Source organism: Scleropages formosus, chromosome 20 (genome assembly GCF_900964775.1).
Source record: "Scleropages formosus chromosome 20, fSclFor1.1, whole genome shotgun sequence".
Classification (NCBI taxonomy): Eukaryota; Metazoa; Chordata; class Actinopteri; order Osteoglossiformes; family Osteoglossidae; genus Scleropages; species Scleropages formosus.
In genome coordinates, this window is record NC_041825.1 from 7100672 (window position 1) to 7116090 (window position 15419).

At 44.4% G+C, this 15419-nt stretch overlaps 1 protein-coding gene across 7 annotated transcripts in view; it reads left to right on the forward strand.

Annotated features, from left to right (window-relative positions):
• Positions 1-15419, forward strand: part of LOC108926993 (trinucleotide repeat-containing gene 18 protein-like) — a 68033-nt gene that overhangs the window by 44333 nt on the left and 8281 nt on the right. For 6 of the 7 annotated variants that reach the window (XR_003797162.1, XM_029246644.1, XM_029246645.1 and 3 more), the window contains exons 16-22: positions 1-301; positions 969-1169; positions 4046-4288; positions 6540-6907; positions 7400-7528; positions 8271-8403; positions 10507-10624. Coding sequence is in view for 6 of the 7 variants with exons in the window: in XM_029246644.1 (XP_029102477.1) it covers positions 1-301; positions 969-1169; positions 4046-4288; positions 6540-6907; positions 7400-7528; positions 8271-8403; positions 10507-10624 (1493 nt within the window). In the remaining variant the exon portion in view is untranslated. The remainder of the gene's footprint in view (positions 302-968; positions 1170-4045; positions 4289-6539; positions 6908-7399; positions 7529-8270; positions 8404-10506; positions 10625-15419) is intronic. The other variant, XM_029246643.1, reaches the window with a different exon arrangement.

Here is a 15419-nt window from a genome sequence, read left to right on the forward strand (position 1 = left end):
CAGACTGAAGTAAAGAGGAACAAGAAGGTGACTGTACAGGAGCAGTTAGCAACCAAGCTTCACAAGGTCTTGTCTCTCTCCAAACTCAACAAGTCCTCCAGTTCTGGAATCTCCAGAAAATTGTTGATGCTTCAGAGAATGGAGATGAAAGGCAAAGAGGGCAAGAAGAGTCACCCAAAAAGTCTTGCTGACCTAAAGTGCTCTTCCACTGGAGGTAAATGGAACAGGAATAAAGAACGTGGAATCTGTGTCTCCTCTGAAGGGTCGTCTGAGGTCGTTGTTCTCCGCAGCACAATTCAAAGTGAGCAGTTACTCAGAGTGTAAGAGGCCACTTTGCCCACTCATGAGTGTAAGGTTTCAGGTCTTTTTTGGGGTTTTCCGTACAGCAAAATGTTTGTAAAACCAAGGTTGTGTTCACATGGTTTTAATTTCACGTAACACATAATTACCTATGAACACAGATGTTGCAGGAAGACCTAAAGACAAATATGGCCAGAAAATGGCTTTTATTCTTCGACTGTTTGGTTTCGGTCCGTTAGATCTTGGTAATGAACGATGATGAAATGAAATTCTAGGTGGTAACAGAAGTGCTTTCTAACAGAGTGAAACCTTAATTAAAAAGGCACATTGCCTAATGCGGCAAGCCCCGTGATGCATTAAACGTTCTTGCTGATTTTGCATGTTGACACACCACTCGTGCAAAGTGCACTGTGTTTTGAAGGAAATTTAAATATTTTTCTTTTTGCTCGTTACAGGCTGCATTAGGTTTTTTTTTAAGGTATACTGTGGGCAGACTGAATGCTAGTATTTATTATAGTAATGCATCAGTAGAGCAGGCATAAGGACAAAAATGCCAGGCTGTTGCAGCCCAGCAAATAATGATTTTAACGGAATACTAATAGGAATAATAATGATTTTTTATGGGAATGGGTGCAGGGTTCTGACCATGCGGCTTTCTGATTTGACAGACACAGATTCGGAGGAGGATGTGGATTCGCTGAAAGAGGGCTGGCCAGGACTGCTCGCCCAGCGCCCCACCTTGCAAAATGTACTGAGCAGCAGGGGGAGGTCGGGGCTGACGAGGGGTGCGGCATCCCGGCCGCTCTGCGAGAGGAAGCGCAGACCTCCCCTGTCCAACAGCGACTCCTCGGAGGACCCCTCCGATCAAGGTTGCTCAGCCAAACCCCCGGCACATACATAATGAATGAAACACAGCAGTTCCTCCTCCCCTGTTTAACCCTCAGCCACAGTGCGAAAGCGATTGCTGGTGCTGATATTGATCTCTAACGCTCGCCGTGCCTCCGTGTGATGGCGTACAATGCAGCCGTCTCAAAGAGCCCATTTTAACCGAGCACTGTATGTTTTGCCTAGTTTTGTTTCAGAGGCATCTGTAGAATTGTGACCGAGACAGTGCGTGGGCGTTTGGAAAGGTTTCCCTTTCAGTTTTTATTGCAGATTTATTAAATATGCTTATTTTAATGTTATGCTAAAAAAAACAAGCGTGCTTTGTCTCCCCTTCTGTGATTCTGTTAATTCATTCGGTGGTTTCACTTAATTCCAGAATGAAGTCCGCTGCACAGCTGTTAGCTGAGATATCCCCCCCTTTGCTTCTCTTGTTTATAGATATCTATAATAAAATATTCAAAGGAATTTAAACTGTATTGATAATGAACATGCCAAACTGGCTGCCTTTTTGAATGTAATTTGGCATCCTAGAACTTGATGATTTATATTATAAAAACCAAGTCATAGAATTATAACAAAGGGCAGACTGAAAGGAGATGAAAATTAATACCCTAGAGCGACGACTTGAATCGATTTATGACTGGTTTGTCGGAGCACTCTGTTGGCAGCAGTCCTTATTTTTTGATGGCCAGATTAACAAAACTGCAGCCTTATTTCAAAAATTTGGGCAAACTGCAGCAGGGTAAATGTAATTTATATGGGTTTTACTGTTCATTGTACATATTAAACTCACACCACAGTAACTTGAAAGGATTTTAAGATAATATGGTTCATAGTGGGTTTCCCTTCTGAAAACTTGCTCTTCTACAGTACTGGCTTTCTCTCCGCAGTCGATTTGTCATTCTTTCACCTCTGATCCCCGTAACTAGCTATGATTTTTTGTACTTTTAATCTCTGTATATTTGATAATAACATTTTGATCTTGGGGCACCGAGAATGTTGCCTTGTTTCTTTTTAAAAAGTACAACAACGTCAAAGCTATAATTAAAATTTATTTCTCTGACTAATAAAATAAACAAAATAAAAAAAATTAAAATAAAATACGTGTCATTGATTGACACTTAAGCTTTTTGTATGCCTTCCAAAGAGGCGTTTTTATACAGTTCGTAATGTAAACCTTGGCAATTTTTTCCACAGAACAAGTGTTTTTTTTTTTTTTTTTTTTATTGACCATTTTATTTTTTTTCCTCAAATAGCCTTTCTTAAACTGCCTTTCCTATTGATTGTGGCTTATATATTTCCATTCATAATCAAATGTGCTGACAGAGCAGCTCTGTTAAGCATGCCTTTGATTGGGATGTGAAAGTGCCGTATGGAAATGAAACTTGCACTTGTGCTGAATAAACACTGACGTTACACAATATTCCAGTGTAATGTCAGGAGTCAGTGCAATTATTTTAAAAAGTCTGCTTATTTAATGTAATGCCTACATATATCATATTTGACATTGCGTCCCATTTTCCCAGGCAACTTCTAAACTTTTTGCATGATTTGAGTACGTTTGTGTTTTATGTACACTATACTGCTTTGCCATTTAATTGAATGATGTGAATATGCGCAATAATTTTTATCAGTATTGTCCTGTAGTCATATATCTCCGTGTTAGATGGAAACTGCTTTTATTTATGTAACTATTCCTCTTTTATATAGTAGCATTTACTGCTTTTATCAAGCAGTCTCTGTCACTGTCCGTCAAATTAGTATTTTAACGTGAAATTATGGGGGAACACAGTATTATATAGTTCCTGTAACAGAAAAAATACTGGAATTTTTTTTTTTCACTGTATTAGGGATTGATTTTTGTATAACTTATTTATGACTACTTCTCATACACGCTGCAAATTAAGAAGCTGTGTTTTTGAAGCCCTGCGGGGAGTGTACGCAGCATTCCCATTGTGCTCGACGTTGTGCTTTATTCACACATTAAACCAGCACGTTCCCTCTTTCAAACCCTAAAAATGCCGAGCTGTGGGAGCCCTGCTTTATTCTATATTAATGTGTCCTTGTCCGCTAATGAAGGTAAACAAGAAAGTCGGCTGTCCGTCATGATTTTTCCATGAGGGTGTTTGACAGGCCCCACCCATTTGCCTTTGCACTTTTTTTTTTTTTGACAGGATCCTCTCAGAAAGAACCGTTAATAATTTATGTCTTCTTTAGTCAGGATTTCTGCGTGTAGCAGCACACTCGCCCACACTCCCATTGTTGTGCCCAGTCAGCTGTATCGGCACAGGGCCCTTTGCATTGTCTCTGTCAGGTCTGCCTGCATCTCCAGCTCTGCATCCAGTCCTTCACCTTGAGCATGATGAGTAGCAGCTTGGATGAAAAATCCACCTTTAATTCCCCTCTATTCTGCTGTATTTATGAGATGCAGGCCAACCCCGAATTTCACACAGGGCCCGAGCTAAATCAAGCTTACTTCTCCTGCTTTAATCATTTTTATTGGCATGCGGAGTCGTGAATAAATTAAAGAACACTTTATCCGAGATGCATTTAGCCTCCGCCCTGCTGCATTACCATTGGAGAGAACCAGAGAGACACCTGCAGCCACAAAGTGACCTTTGCTTCTTGTTTGTTTCATGTGTGTTATCAGTAGTCTCCTTTAAGCTTGCTTCAGAACTTATTTGGGCAAAACTTTTCAACAAAATATTCATTCCTTGTCATTTAATAAAGGGCATGTAAACAATATAGCTCTACCATTCATTCGGTTTGAGTGTAGCAACTTCTGGAATAGTTATTCCAAGAGTTGTTTATCTAACCCTAACCTTAACCCTAGATGTATAACTGCTTTTTAATTCCACAGATATCTGCTGGAAGAAAAAGTATGACGACGAGGAAACGGAGGAGGAGGAGGAAGGGTACGAATGTGAGCTGGATGAGAGTGATGGCCTATGTTCCTCCTCTCTGGAGGAGAGTGGACTGGGCCTCCTGGCTCGCTTTGCGGCCCGCGCCACACCCACCCCGGTCACGTCCACGCCGCTGTCTGTCGTCCAGCTGGAGGCACAGCACAAAGCCAGGAAGAAGGAGGAGAGGCAGAACCTTCTAGGTAAGATGCCATGGAATCATACCCACAGAAGGGGTCATTGACTGCTGTCCTTTGAAAATTAATTACATCAATGGGCAGCGCATGGAGTAGTGATTAGGGTTCAGACGTTGCAGGTTCCATTCCAACCTTCTACTGTAGTATACTGGAATAAGGTGTTTATCCTAAATCACTCCAGTAGAAATTGCCCACCTGTATGAATGGAAAAATCATTGTAAGTCGTTTTGCATAGAAGCGTCAGCTAGTTGAATAAATATCAATATACAGATGCTCCTTTACTTACGATGGTTCGACTTACGATTTTTCAAAGTTACGATGGTAAGATAGCATTCGGTAGAATCCGTACTTCGTATTTTGAATTTCGATCTGTTCCAATGCTCGCGATATGCGGTACGATACTCTCTCCCAATGCTGGGTGATGGCGGCGAGCCGCAGCATCCACTCAACCGCACTCTCAATCTCTGTAGCGATCATGTGAACGAGTGTAAACAACCAATACAATGTTGAAAGCGTTTTTTTTATTTTGTGTTTTCACGTCTACTAAACGCCCATATGTGTGTCCTGCTTAAATTTACCCAGCTGTAGGCTATAGTACGTGTTCTGAGCACGTTTAAGTTAGGCTACGCTAGGCTATGATGTTCGGTAGGTGCGGTACTGTATTCTTTCTCGACTTACGATTTTTCCACTTACTGTGAGTTTTTCGGAACGCAACCCCGTCGTTAGCGGAGGACCATCCGTAATATCGAGATAAAAGCACATGCAGTCGTTTGACACGCTGCCCTCATCTGGTTTTAACACCGCCTTCACGTGCTGCCTACATGTGAGCAGTTCCGACTCAGAGTAGCAGGGTAAAGCGTGGTGAGCCGAAGTTACAATTCTTTAAAACAAACATGTCGGCTCCTTTTTTCTTCCGTGAAGCTCCTGTGCCGTCTGGAGACCGATGCTCTCTGTACGTCGGGCCGTGCATTCTCCTTGTGCGGATTGTTAGCATATGTACAACTTTGATGAGGTGCAGCGCACGGCGTCTGATCCTGACAAGCGACGGGTGTAAAATGATGGAAGTGGGGAGACGGCTTCCTAATTAATACCCCAGACAGTGTTTATAAGTACACGTATATATTTTGTTACCTCACGCATCTGGTTTTACCAGCGAGGTCTTATTCCACGTAGACAGCGTGGCTCTCGTTGTTATTGCGAGAGAAAATGAGGCAAGGGAATAACCCACAATGCACTGCACATCTGGTGGAGAGGATAGGAGCGGCTCCTTCAGACGGAGAAGACGGAGACGGAGAAGGGAAATGCAGGAACTTGACAGGTACGAAGAGTCGTGACATCACTTGGATCGTCGAGGAAGAAATTTTGGATAGGAAATGATGAATTGATTTTATCTTGAAAAGTTTATTTTAAGTTAAACCCTAGAAATCTCTAACGTTAGGAAATGAAAAAATGCGATTTCATATAATCCAATTTTTATGAGTTGTCTAGCTTAAGTATGAATTTTTTTTTATTATTTATTTGCCTGCAGCTTCTCTCCAAAGCGACTTAGAGTCTTCAGCAGTTTAAAATGATTTGCATCTTTAAACAGCTGGGTGATTTTTACTGGGGAAGTTGCGAAACTTACAGGGTAAAGTACCGTGATCAAGGGTACTACAGCAGGAGGTGGGATTCGAACCTGCGACCTACAAGTCCAAAGGCAGCGGCTCTAACCGCCGCGGCACGTAAAAATGAAATAAAGGTCCTCAAGAAATTTATTATTGTGTAGGAAGACAACTGAGCCCCTAATGGATGTAACAGATGGCTGATGTCCTCTGAGATACAAATTATTCACTTATCCAGCTGCGCGTCGTGCAAAACCCTAAATGCCACTGCTGTAACTCACGTTTGAGTAACGGACCCGTTCTGTTGACTGCACTCTTCTGGACTTATTTTATGCGGAGAGAGCCTTACGATAAACAATGGTGGATTTTAAAAGGGCATCATCGTGACGGTTAATGTGTTGCCATAGGACTAGTGAAACCCGAGTCTCTGGTATGTGACTGAGGGGATTTCTGCACTGCCTGTTTAAATCCATCAGGTGCCTCAACTACTGCTGTCAGAGGTTCAGAGGTTCATCGGAGGTTCACTCTCTGCTCTAAGTTGTAGATGGTAGATAAGTTCTTGTGCGTTTGGCACCGGAATTCGGGCGTTCGCCGAATCTGTCTTTCTGGACGGAGTAGGGAGCGACCGTTCAGTAGGCTGTCTTTCGCATTTCCAGGTACGGGGTTCGAGTGCACGGACTCCGAGGGCAGCGCTAAGGTGCGCAGGAAGGTACCGATGCTGCTGCACAGGAAGAGGCCCGCTTCGGAGCTGCCCCATCTGGCCCTATCGAGCACCCCCGGGGAGGAGACCAAGGGGCCCGGGTCGGGCAGGAAGTCGCAGCACGCGAAGCCGACCAGAGAGTCGGGCTTCGAATTCGGCGACGAGGACTGCTGGACGCGGCGGAGGAGCGAGCGCATTTTCTTGCACGACGCTGCCGCCGCTGCTTCGTCCCCGGGGAGTCCGCCTGCCTCCACGCCGAAAACCCCCCGCTCCTCCAGGGCTCTGCCGTGCAACCCCAGGAAGGCGCCTGCCAAGCCCAAGGAGGTGAGAGACGTCCGCCGGCACGTGACCCATCCCTTATTTGTGAAAGCGGATCCCTGTTTGACACACACCGTAGGACTGGTAAATGTGCGGTGGAGCCAGTGGGGAGCGACGTGCTCTTCGCAGCAGGTGTCCCGCGGTGTTTGTAGTACAGTCGGGCCCCCCGCTGACTGCGGCGCGTGGCGGGACACTAATGGACAGCCGGAGCCTCCTGGTGATCCGTGCTTGATCTGTCTTTTGCTCTCTCTCCCTCTCTCTCTCTCTCTCTCTGACTCTCAGAGTAATACACATTATGACTGTGTTTGTGGAACCCGAGTGTGTCAGGAAGGTTTGTTCCACTGCATACATATAAATCTAAGTTAGAGCCTTGGAAATGGGTGTGCGTCAGCGGTTTGTCTCAGTGGAAGCACAGCCCGTGTGTCCCCGCAGCCGTAGCACAGTCTCATACACTCTGACGGTGTGACTCCAGCTCTGTGTGTGTGAACCGCGTTTCAGAAAAAGAAGGGTAAAGACACCCTGCCCTCTCCGCCACGTCCCGACGCCTCCTCAGATGCCCAGAGGCCCCTAAACTGCTCTCCTGCCCACCCAGCACACAGGACCAGGGCCAAGCCGAAAGCCAAGGAGGTAAACACACTCATACACACACCCACGTACTGCACACACACACACACACACACACACACACACACGCAGAAATATGTACATTCAGTTTAAGAAAGTAAAAACCAGGTTTTACCAACCCCCCCCACCCCCAGGTTGAAAGCACTTAACAGCTCAGACTATGACTGAGATTATGGCAGTTAAAATTTAGATGTACTTTAATTAATTTCCTTTCAATTAACCCGAGTCTTCCTCGCACGGAAGGCATTTTTAGGAAAGATGGAGAAGGAAGCGAGGTTAATTAAATCGGAAAGGTCGAAGTTGAGGAACGTTGCGAGATGTGTAAAGGGGGGGGACTCGGTTTCAGCCGCGCGCTTGTGTAGTTATGAAAGGAGTGTTTTAGTGACAAATCCATCGAGGTTGTGTGTGTGCGACCGCGGCTGCATTTGCGAGTTTGATCGGTTCTTTAGCAGGAGTCAAGTAGCGACACTGTAGGCTGGCGATCTCTCTCTGTCTCTGTCTCTCTCACTGTCATTCCCTCGCTTTTGTCGAGAGCCGTGCCCGTTTTTATTTAAATAGATACCCCGTGAGACGTCACGTGTTCCTGCAATGACAAGTTCCTACGGCGAACAACAACTTGGTGTTGATTGTCTCGTATGCTGGAGTTTTTTTTTTTTTTTTTTTTTAAATAATTGTTGAACAGAAGGTATGACATCAGTCTACACGAGGAGTCAATTAACACCCTAAGTTTTGTGTCCCAAACGAGGCTCGTGTCAAGGGAGGGGCTGTTAGCAAGCTGATGGAGAGCATGGCGGCGGATGAGGATTTTGAGCCCAATCAGGACAGCAGTTTCTCGGAGGACGAGGGTCCCGGTCACCCCGAGCGACCCAACACGCCACGTGAGTGCCTGCCGGGAGATGTGCTGACACACAGCTCCGCACCCTCACCTACGTGCCTCATAGCCCTCCCTCCCTCACTCCCTCCCTAGCTATGCTCTGCTGTCCCTATTCTTGTACAGTAATACCTCGCCCTACGTTTTTTCGTGTTGCGTCGATTTCGACTTTACGTGGGTTTTTTGTTAAATATATATGGAAAAATACAATTCGTCTTCGGTCGACTGACGCGACTTTACGTCGGTCAGCCGAAAACAGTAAAAATTGTTTACAACTTAAAAATCACTTAAAAACTATAACAAAGTGTAAAATCAAATAAAAAAAAAAGGTTAAAATATATAGAATAATATACTGTAATCTTTAAAATCAATTAAAAGCTTAAAAATAAAAATAAAAAAATTGTCTTATTTACCTGACATTTTTTCGGAATTTCTTTTTTGTTTTGTTTTTTCTGTATTTTAGCTTTAATTGAAGTGTATACACTTAAGGGGAATGCTGATAAGGGGTTTATAGGTGGTCTAAATCAGTTTTTTAGGGGTTATTTTGTTTTTTGTCGCTTTTCAACTTAAGTCGCACCCTTTGGAAACAATTGACGACATAGGGCGAGGTATTGCTGTACTAAATTTCTGGCACTAATACACATCTTTTTTTGGGAATAACTGGTAGCGTAGTGGTTAGAGTTGCTGCCTTTGTGCCTAAAGGTTGCAGGTTTGGTCCCCACCTCCAGCTGTAGTACCCTAGAACAAGGTACTTATCCTAAATTGCGCTAGTAAAATTACCCAGCTGTGTAAATGGATAAATAATTGTAAGTTGCTTTGAAGAGAAGCATCAGCTAAATGGATAAATGTAAATCTTTTACATTTAAAAGGATGCCAGCATAGCAGGTTAGACCTTCTGCCTTGCATTTGAAGCGCTCAGGTTTGAATCCTACCTCTTACTGTGGTACCCTTAACCAAGGTATTTACCCTGAATTGCTGCATTAGAAAAAATAACCAGATGTATAAATGGTTAAGCTACTGTATGTCAATATTGTCGGTTACTTTGGAGAAAACCATTAGCTAAAGAAAAAAAAATGTAAATAATAGAGTAGTTTTTTATGTTCAGTTGCACCACAAGGACATTTGCTATAAGAATTATTAATCCTTGTATTGTCAATCATTGTACTGTATCCTTGTAAATGATGGCAGGTGAATCCAAAGTGTTACCCATCTGCATTTGTCACAACTCAAGAGTAAACAAAAGTTCATTCCATGAAGAAACATCCATTAATTTATCTGATGCTTTTCTCCAAAGCAACATACAATTTTAATGTACCTACAATTTACCCATTTATACAGCTGGGTACTTTTACCAGAGCCATTTTAGAGTAAGTGCATTGCTCAAGGGTACTACAGTATTAGGAGATTCAAACCGACAACTTTCAGATCTAAAGGCTGTCGCTTTAACCACTATGTTATCAGTTCAGAAGAATTTCTGCCAGCACATTAAGATAACTGTATAAAGAACTGATAGGAAATACAAAGGTTGCTGTGACAGATAATGTGATGCAAGTTTGTGGAGAAGTTAGGAGATCAGGAGAGAACTGGGTACAAAAGAGGTGTGTTTTGAGTCCCTTCTTGAGTGTTGAAAAGCATTCAGCAGTTCTGAGGGGGAGAGGGCGCTCATTCCGCCACATCGGTGCCAGTTACACCGCATTACTTGCCGACTATTGTCAGCAGTTCACATGAAGTTTCCTGATGTATTTTCGCCGGTCCTCATGAGAGATGAAGGTGCCTAAATGAAATTAGCAAAGGAAATGCTGACGCAACAGATAACCTTGTGATGATGCGACGGCTTCTACACAGTTGTAGTTCATTTCATATATTCTTCTTGTGAAAAAAGCACTGTAGCAGGAGCAGAGAAATGAATGTTTTAGACCTACTATCCCACTGTCTGCTGACAGCAAGTGACAAAGGACGTAATGCACTCCCGGACGATGGATACATTTTAGCTGGATAAATATGTTTCCTTGGTCCGCTAATGTTTCTATGATGGAGTTATAATGAGAGATCTTGAGTTATACAGTTTCTACACCGTGTCTCTGACCGCGGCTGCCGCCCTGCCTTGCAGCCCCCCGGAGCTGCGTGATTGACAAGGATGAGCTGAAGGACGGGCTGAGGGTCCTCATCCCCATGGACGACAAGCTGCTCTACGCTGGCCACGTCAGCACGGTTCACTCTCCGGACATGTAAGACATCCGCAAATTGGCCCGAGTGTCAAAGAGCCTTGTTAGCAGGCATCCTTTCTGCGCCGCCCCTGACACGGGGTTATTGAGGCGGCTTGGGGCCGAAAGCAACGGCAACCGTGGAATACCGCACATCTTCAGCTTTCGCGTTGGGTGAGGGCTGGGGGATGGGGGCCTCGGCAAACTCCGCTCCTTCATCATGCATCGTGGAAGTTAAACGTTTATGAGCCTCTCAAGAAAATTCTGGAATCTAGTAGTTTGCACTATTAATATTAAGCAGGAGGGCACAATCCCCAGTGCCCCTCGCATCCCTTGGCTCTCCCTTTAAAACATGTCTTTGATCTGCAAACTGTTTGTTTGCTGTGCTATTTACTCGTTATAATCAAGCCAGCATTTGAATATACGGTATAATACGCCAAAAAAAATTGTATGGCTCTCCCAGAAAAGGACTGAAATAATCGGTACATCTCATGGGCCTCTGCTCTGATTACCTCCCTGCCTCTTGTTTCATACAGCACCTCCTCATCCTTATTATACACAGCACCTCCTTATTCTGTATTATACACAGCACCTCTGCCTTTATTATACACAATACCTTTTTATGTTGTATTAAGTACAGCAAGTCATCGTTCTGTTAAACACACCACTTCCTCATCCCTTATAAAACACCTCCCATTGTCTCATTACTTCTCCATGTCTTACATAACATATGACATCTCTTTCCATTATAAAACAAAGCACCTCCTCACGCCCCATTAAACACAGCACCTCCCTCGTCATAATTTATTAAATGTACGACTTTCCCCGTCCCTTTTTACACACGGCACCTCCTCGTTTCTTATAAAATACCTCTCGATGTCTCATTACCTCTCCGAGTCTTCGATAATAGACCTTACCCCTTATTAAACACAGCGCCTCCCTTCTCCCTTATTATACACCACATTTACCTGCCCATAAACTTCATTACCACGCTTATTAACAAACACAGCATCAAACAGCCCGTTATTATACAAATCCTTCATGTCTCTTACTAAGTACAGCACCTCCCAGGTGGAGTCCAGAGCATTACCCGCTGTCCTCTGCTGGACGCCTGTCCCCAGGCAGCTCGCTGGCTCCCTCGCAGCTCAGCTCTTGGCTCACATTGCAGATGCCGCCACTGCGATGGGCATTTGGAAAGACTGCTTTGGCGTTAGCGTGAGCCATCTTATTAAAAAGGAACACGCCGGTAGTCTTAAAGCTCATCCAGCAAATTCTTACATCGGTTCCTGAGCTGCTGAATAGGTGCTTTGGAAGAATGGCAAGTGCATTCAAATGAAAATCAATACCCAAAAAAACAACACACAGACTATGCAATGTACATTTAGCCAAATGTATTTATCCCCAACATTTGGAAAGAAATGACATCTGTTCTTTACAAGTACTTGGCAGCATTCCTATCACACTGTGGTTGCGGTAGATTTTAGAACAGATCATTTGGAATTTATTCTGCAGCCAGTAAAATTCAGCTGCGGTTTGATTCCCGGAGTAATGGAATTAATACGGAGAAAACGAGAGGAACCGCTATTTCATAAGTATTTCAGTTCTGTCGTGAATTAATGCGGCCGTCTTTTCTTAAACCTGATTAACAGTAACCTTTTGTTTTGAAATATTTTGTTCATGTACTGTGAATCTGGAGCCTTTTAGAATGCGTGCTGTTGTTTCATCGCAGGCTCCTATTATTTCCATCCCATTTCTCACTCTTTTGCGGCAAAGGGGGCTTTTGTTCGGGGGGGGTGTTCGTTTCCCAATCCTTCACCCCGCTTACTACTTCGGGAGAGAAAGTTTAGCGTCGCATTGAAGCGACGTTTTGAAAAGATTCTTAAATGTCCACGTTGAAGGGAAAGACAGGCTCATCAGTCTGAAAGGAAGGCCGAAGGGAACAGATGGATTGTCCTCTTTCTGTTCTCACATTCGCGTTCCCATCTATGCTGTACACAACACCTAAAGGCTTTCAGAGCAGATAAAATCTGTTCGGTACTTCAACAGTCTGTTAATGAATAATATGATAATGCATACGCACATATAGAGATGCGCGTTTACGTGCCGTCGCTCCCCATTTCATTAGTGAGGACCATTCATAGCGCTGGATGAATTACTTTGATGCAGGAGACAAGTGCGGCTCGAAAAACAACAGGGAAAAGACGTGCAAATTAATCAGATAAATCAAACTTTTATCCAGAAGATTAATGTGAAAGGTTGTGGCCTTTGTCCTGCACTGTACGTGATTGCCATGGAGACAACACCGTGACTTTATCGGCTAATAGGTACGGAAATAGACAGAGTTACGGAAAATGAACATTTCTGTTTTCATATTTACTATAGTCACATGTTTTTAACCATGCTGCGCTGATAGATTCGACATGACAGGCGATCGCGATCTTGATTTTGCCTCGTAACATACGGCCATAGCAAAATATGTTGTGGAAGATGGATGTGCATCATGTCGTCCTTCTCGTATGCTGAAGCAGTGTGTGTGTGTGTGTGTGTGTGTGTGTGTGTGTGTGTGTGAGCAATTCCTCTGTTGTGCTGCTCTAGAGTGGTCGGCTGTATGCTAGAATGGGCAACAGCATATCAGATACATCAGCTTGCGTGGAAAGGTCTTTCCACTAAACGTGGTCATCAGCTTACAACATGTGACTCACAACACCCGTCCTGTCAACCTTATTACATTATTTTTGACTCCCAACAATTTGTTAGAATGTCTAATAACGACCGCTCCATCTGGTGTACGATAACATCGTGCATCGCTAAACCGCCACAAAAAAGCCACATTTCTTATTGACTCGGTCGGTGTTTCTATCAGCCGGACTTTTTTGATACGGAACATGTTTTTTTGTGGTTCCACTCATGCAATTTATTTAAAATTTCTAGCAAGCAAAAACATGGGTATTGCGGTGTTGCAGGAAGGAAAAAGCAGAAGAAAACCAATTTAGAAATTAAACTGAAAGTAACACACACTGTCTGAAACCGCTTGTTCCATATGGAGTCGCGGGGAGCCGGAGCCTAACCCGGCAACACAGGGCGTAAGGCTGGAGGGGGAGGGGACACACGCAGGACGGGACGCCAGTCCGTCGCAAGGCACCCCAAGCGGGACTCGAACCCCAGACCCACCGGAGAGCAAGACCTGGTCCAACCCACTGCGTCACCGCTTCCCCCCCAAAAGTAACAGTGTAGCATAAATTAAATAATAATATTGAAATACTGTACTGTATGTATATTATTAATATATATTTATATCATTTTAACCCAAATAATATATGAAATTCGTGAGCAAACAAAGCCCTATTATTCAGTGTAGCGTTCATGCTTGTTAATTGTTTATTTAACGCTATGTTTAGTGTGTAGTAGAACGAGGTCTGCAACAATGAAGTCACTTTATGTCGAGGCCATCGGAATGGAAGCTTGCCGTAAGTTGAGGAGCGCGTGTATCCCGCTGATGCGCTCACATGATAGTTTACATTTGGGGCTGCTACCCAGCATCACGTGTCGTGGGGTAAAGGTCACAGTGACCGGCCAACCTTGTGTGTTTCTATGAACTTCCCGTGGTGTAAAACTGCATGGCTCTAAAATGAGATTCTGAGGAATGTGCTTAGAGACCTTTTTTTATTTTTTATGTTTTAAAAAAAGAAAAAATAATATTGACCCCTTGGGGCTCATGTCACACTTAGTGGGATGTGTCTGCTGGGAGTTGGTGGAATGTCAGTTTATTTTGCCCGCGCTTATCTTTACGATTTACCAGTTGCATCGGCGCTCTTATTATTGCTAAAAGCCTCTTAACATGTGACAGAACCACCTTGGACGCCCTTGCTGTCAACGAACCTCAGGACATACCTGCCCTAAAGCTAAGCAGATGTTTGTTGAAGAGACTCAGAGGGATTGACTGTTATGACATCAGCTATGTTTTGTGGAGTGGACATAATCAGTGAAAGGAATGCATACTATGGCCAGCTATGTTATATGCCAGCTGCTTATAATGAAGAGAAATTCCAGAGCCGGTCTGTACGCTCTGTCCGTAGCCCCCATAAAGCACGATAAATAGATGGAGCTGTATTAGCTAAACTAAAACGATTGGCTCAATACAGACATAAACCCCACGCTGAGCTTTTTCCTGGCAAGGGAGGCATCCAGTGCACCTATGAAACACTTTGAAGAAAAGACGGAGAAAGGCAGGCAATGAAGATTCCGTGTTTTTCATTTTCTCCGGTGTTTCTCCGCGGAGCGAATGAGCAGACGGCTTTATTGAGTGTCTGGTGGGAAAACTCCAGAGACCCGGTTTAAGGGGAGGAAAAAAGTATCAGAAGCATGCAGACCCCCGTTGCCCCACGCTCCTGCACCCGCAGTGCCAAGCGTGGTCTGTTCCTTGGAGCCTGCGGAGGTACGCGGGAGCTGGTGGAGATAAGCGCGCGGTGTATTCTCCCCCGGTTCGCTGCGTTCCACACCAGCGCGGCCTCCTTTCAGCTCACCGAGGACAGAACGGCAAAGAGCTCATCCTCTCCAGGCTGGACGCTCTGAAAACAAGCCTGACCCACTAGACATGACCGATACCCCTGTGCTCTTTGCTCCAGCTGTGTGGAGAAACGGCGCTTGTGAGGGAGGTGGGAAGGAGGGAAGATGCTGCCGATGCCGATGCTGCTGCTGCTGCTGCTGCTGCTGCTGCAGGGGTTTCAGGGAGGGGTCGCTGCCGACCACCATCTGTGGCCCAACTCAACGTAATGGATTTCTACTCTTGAGCGGCAGGTGTCCTCCGAGACAGGACCTT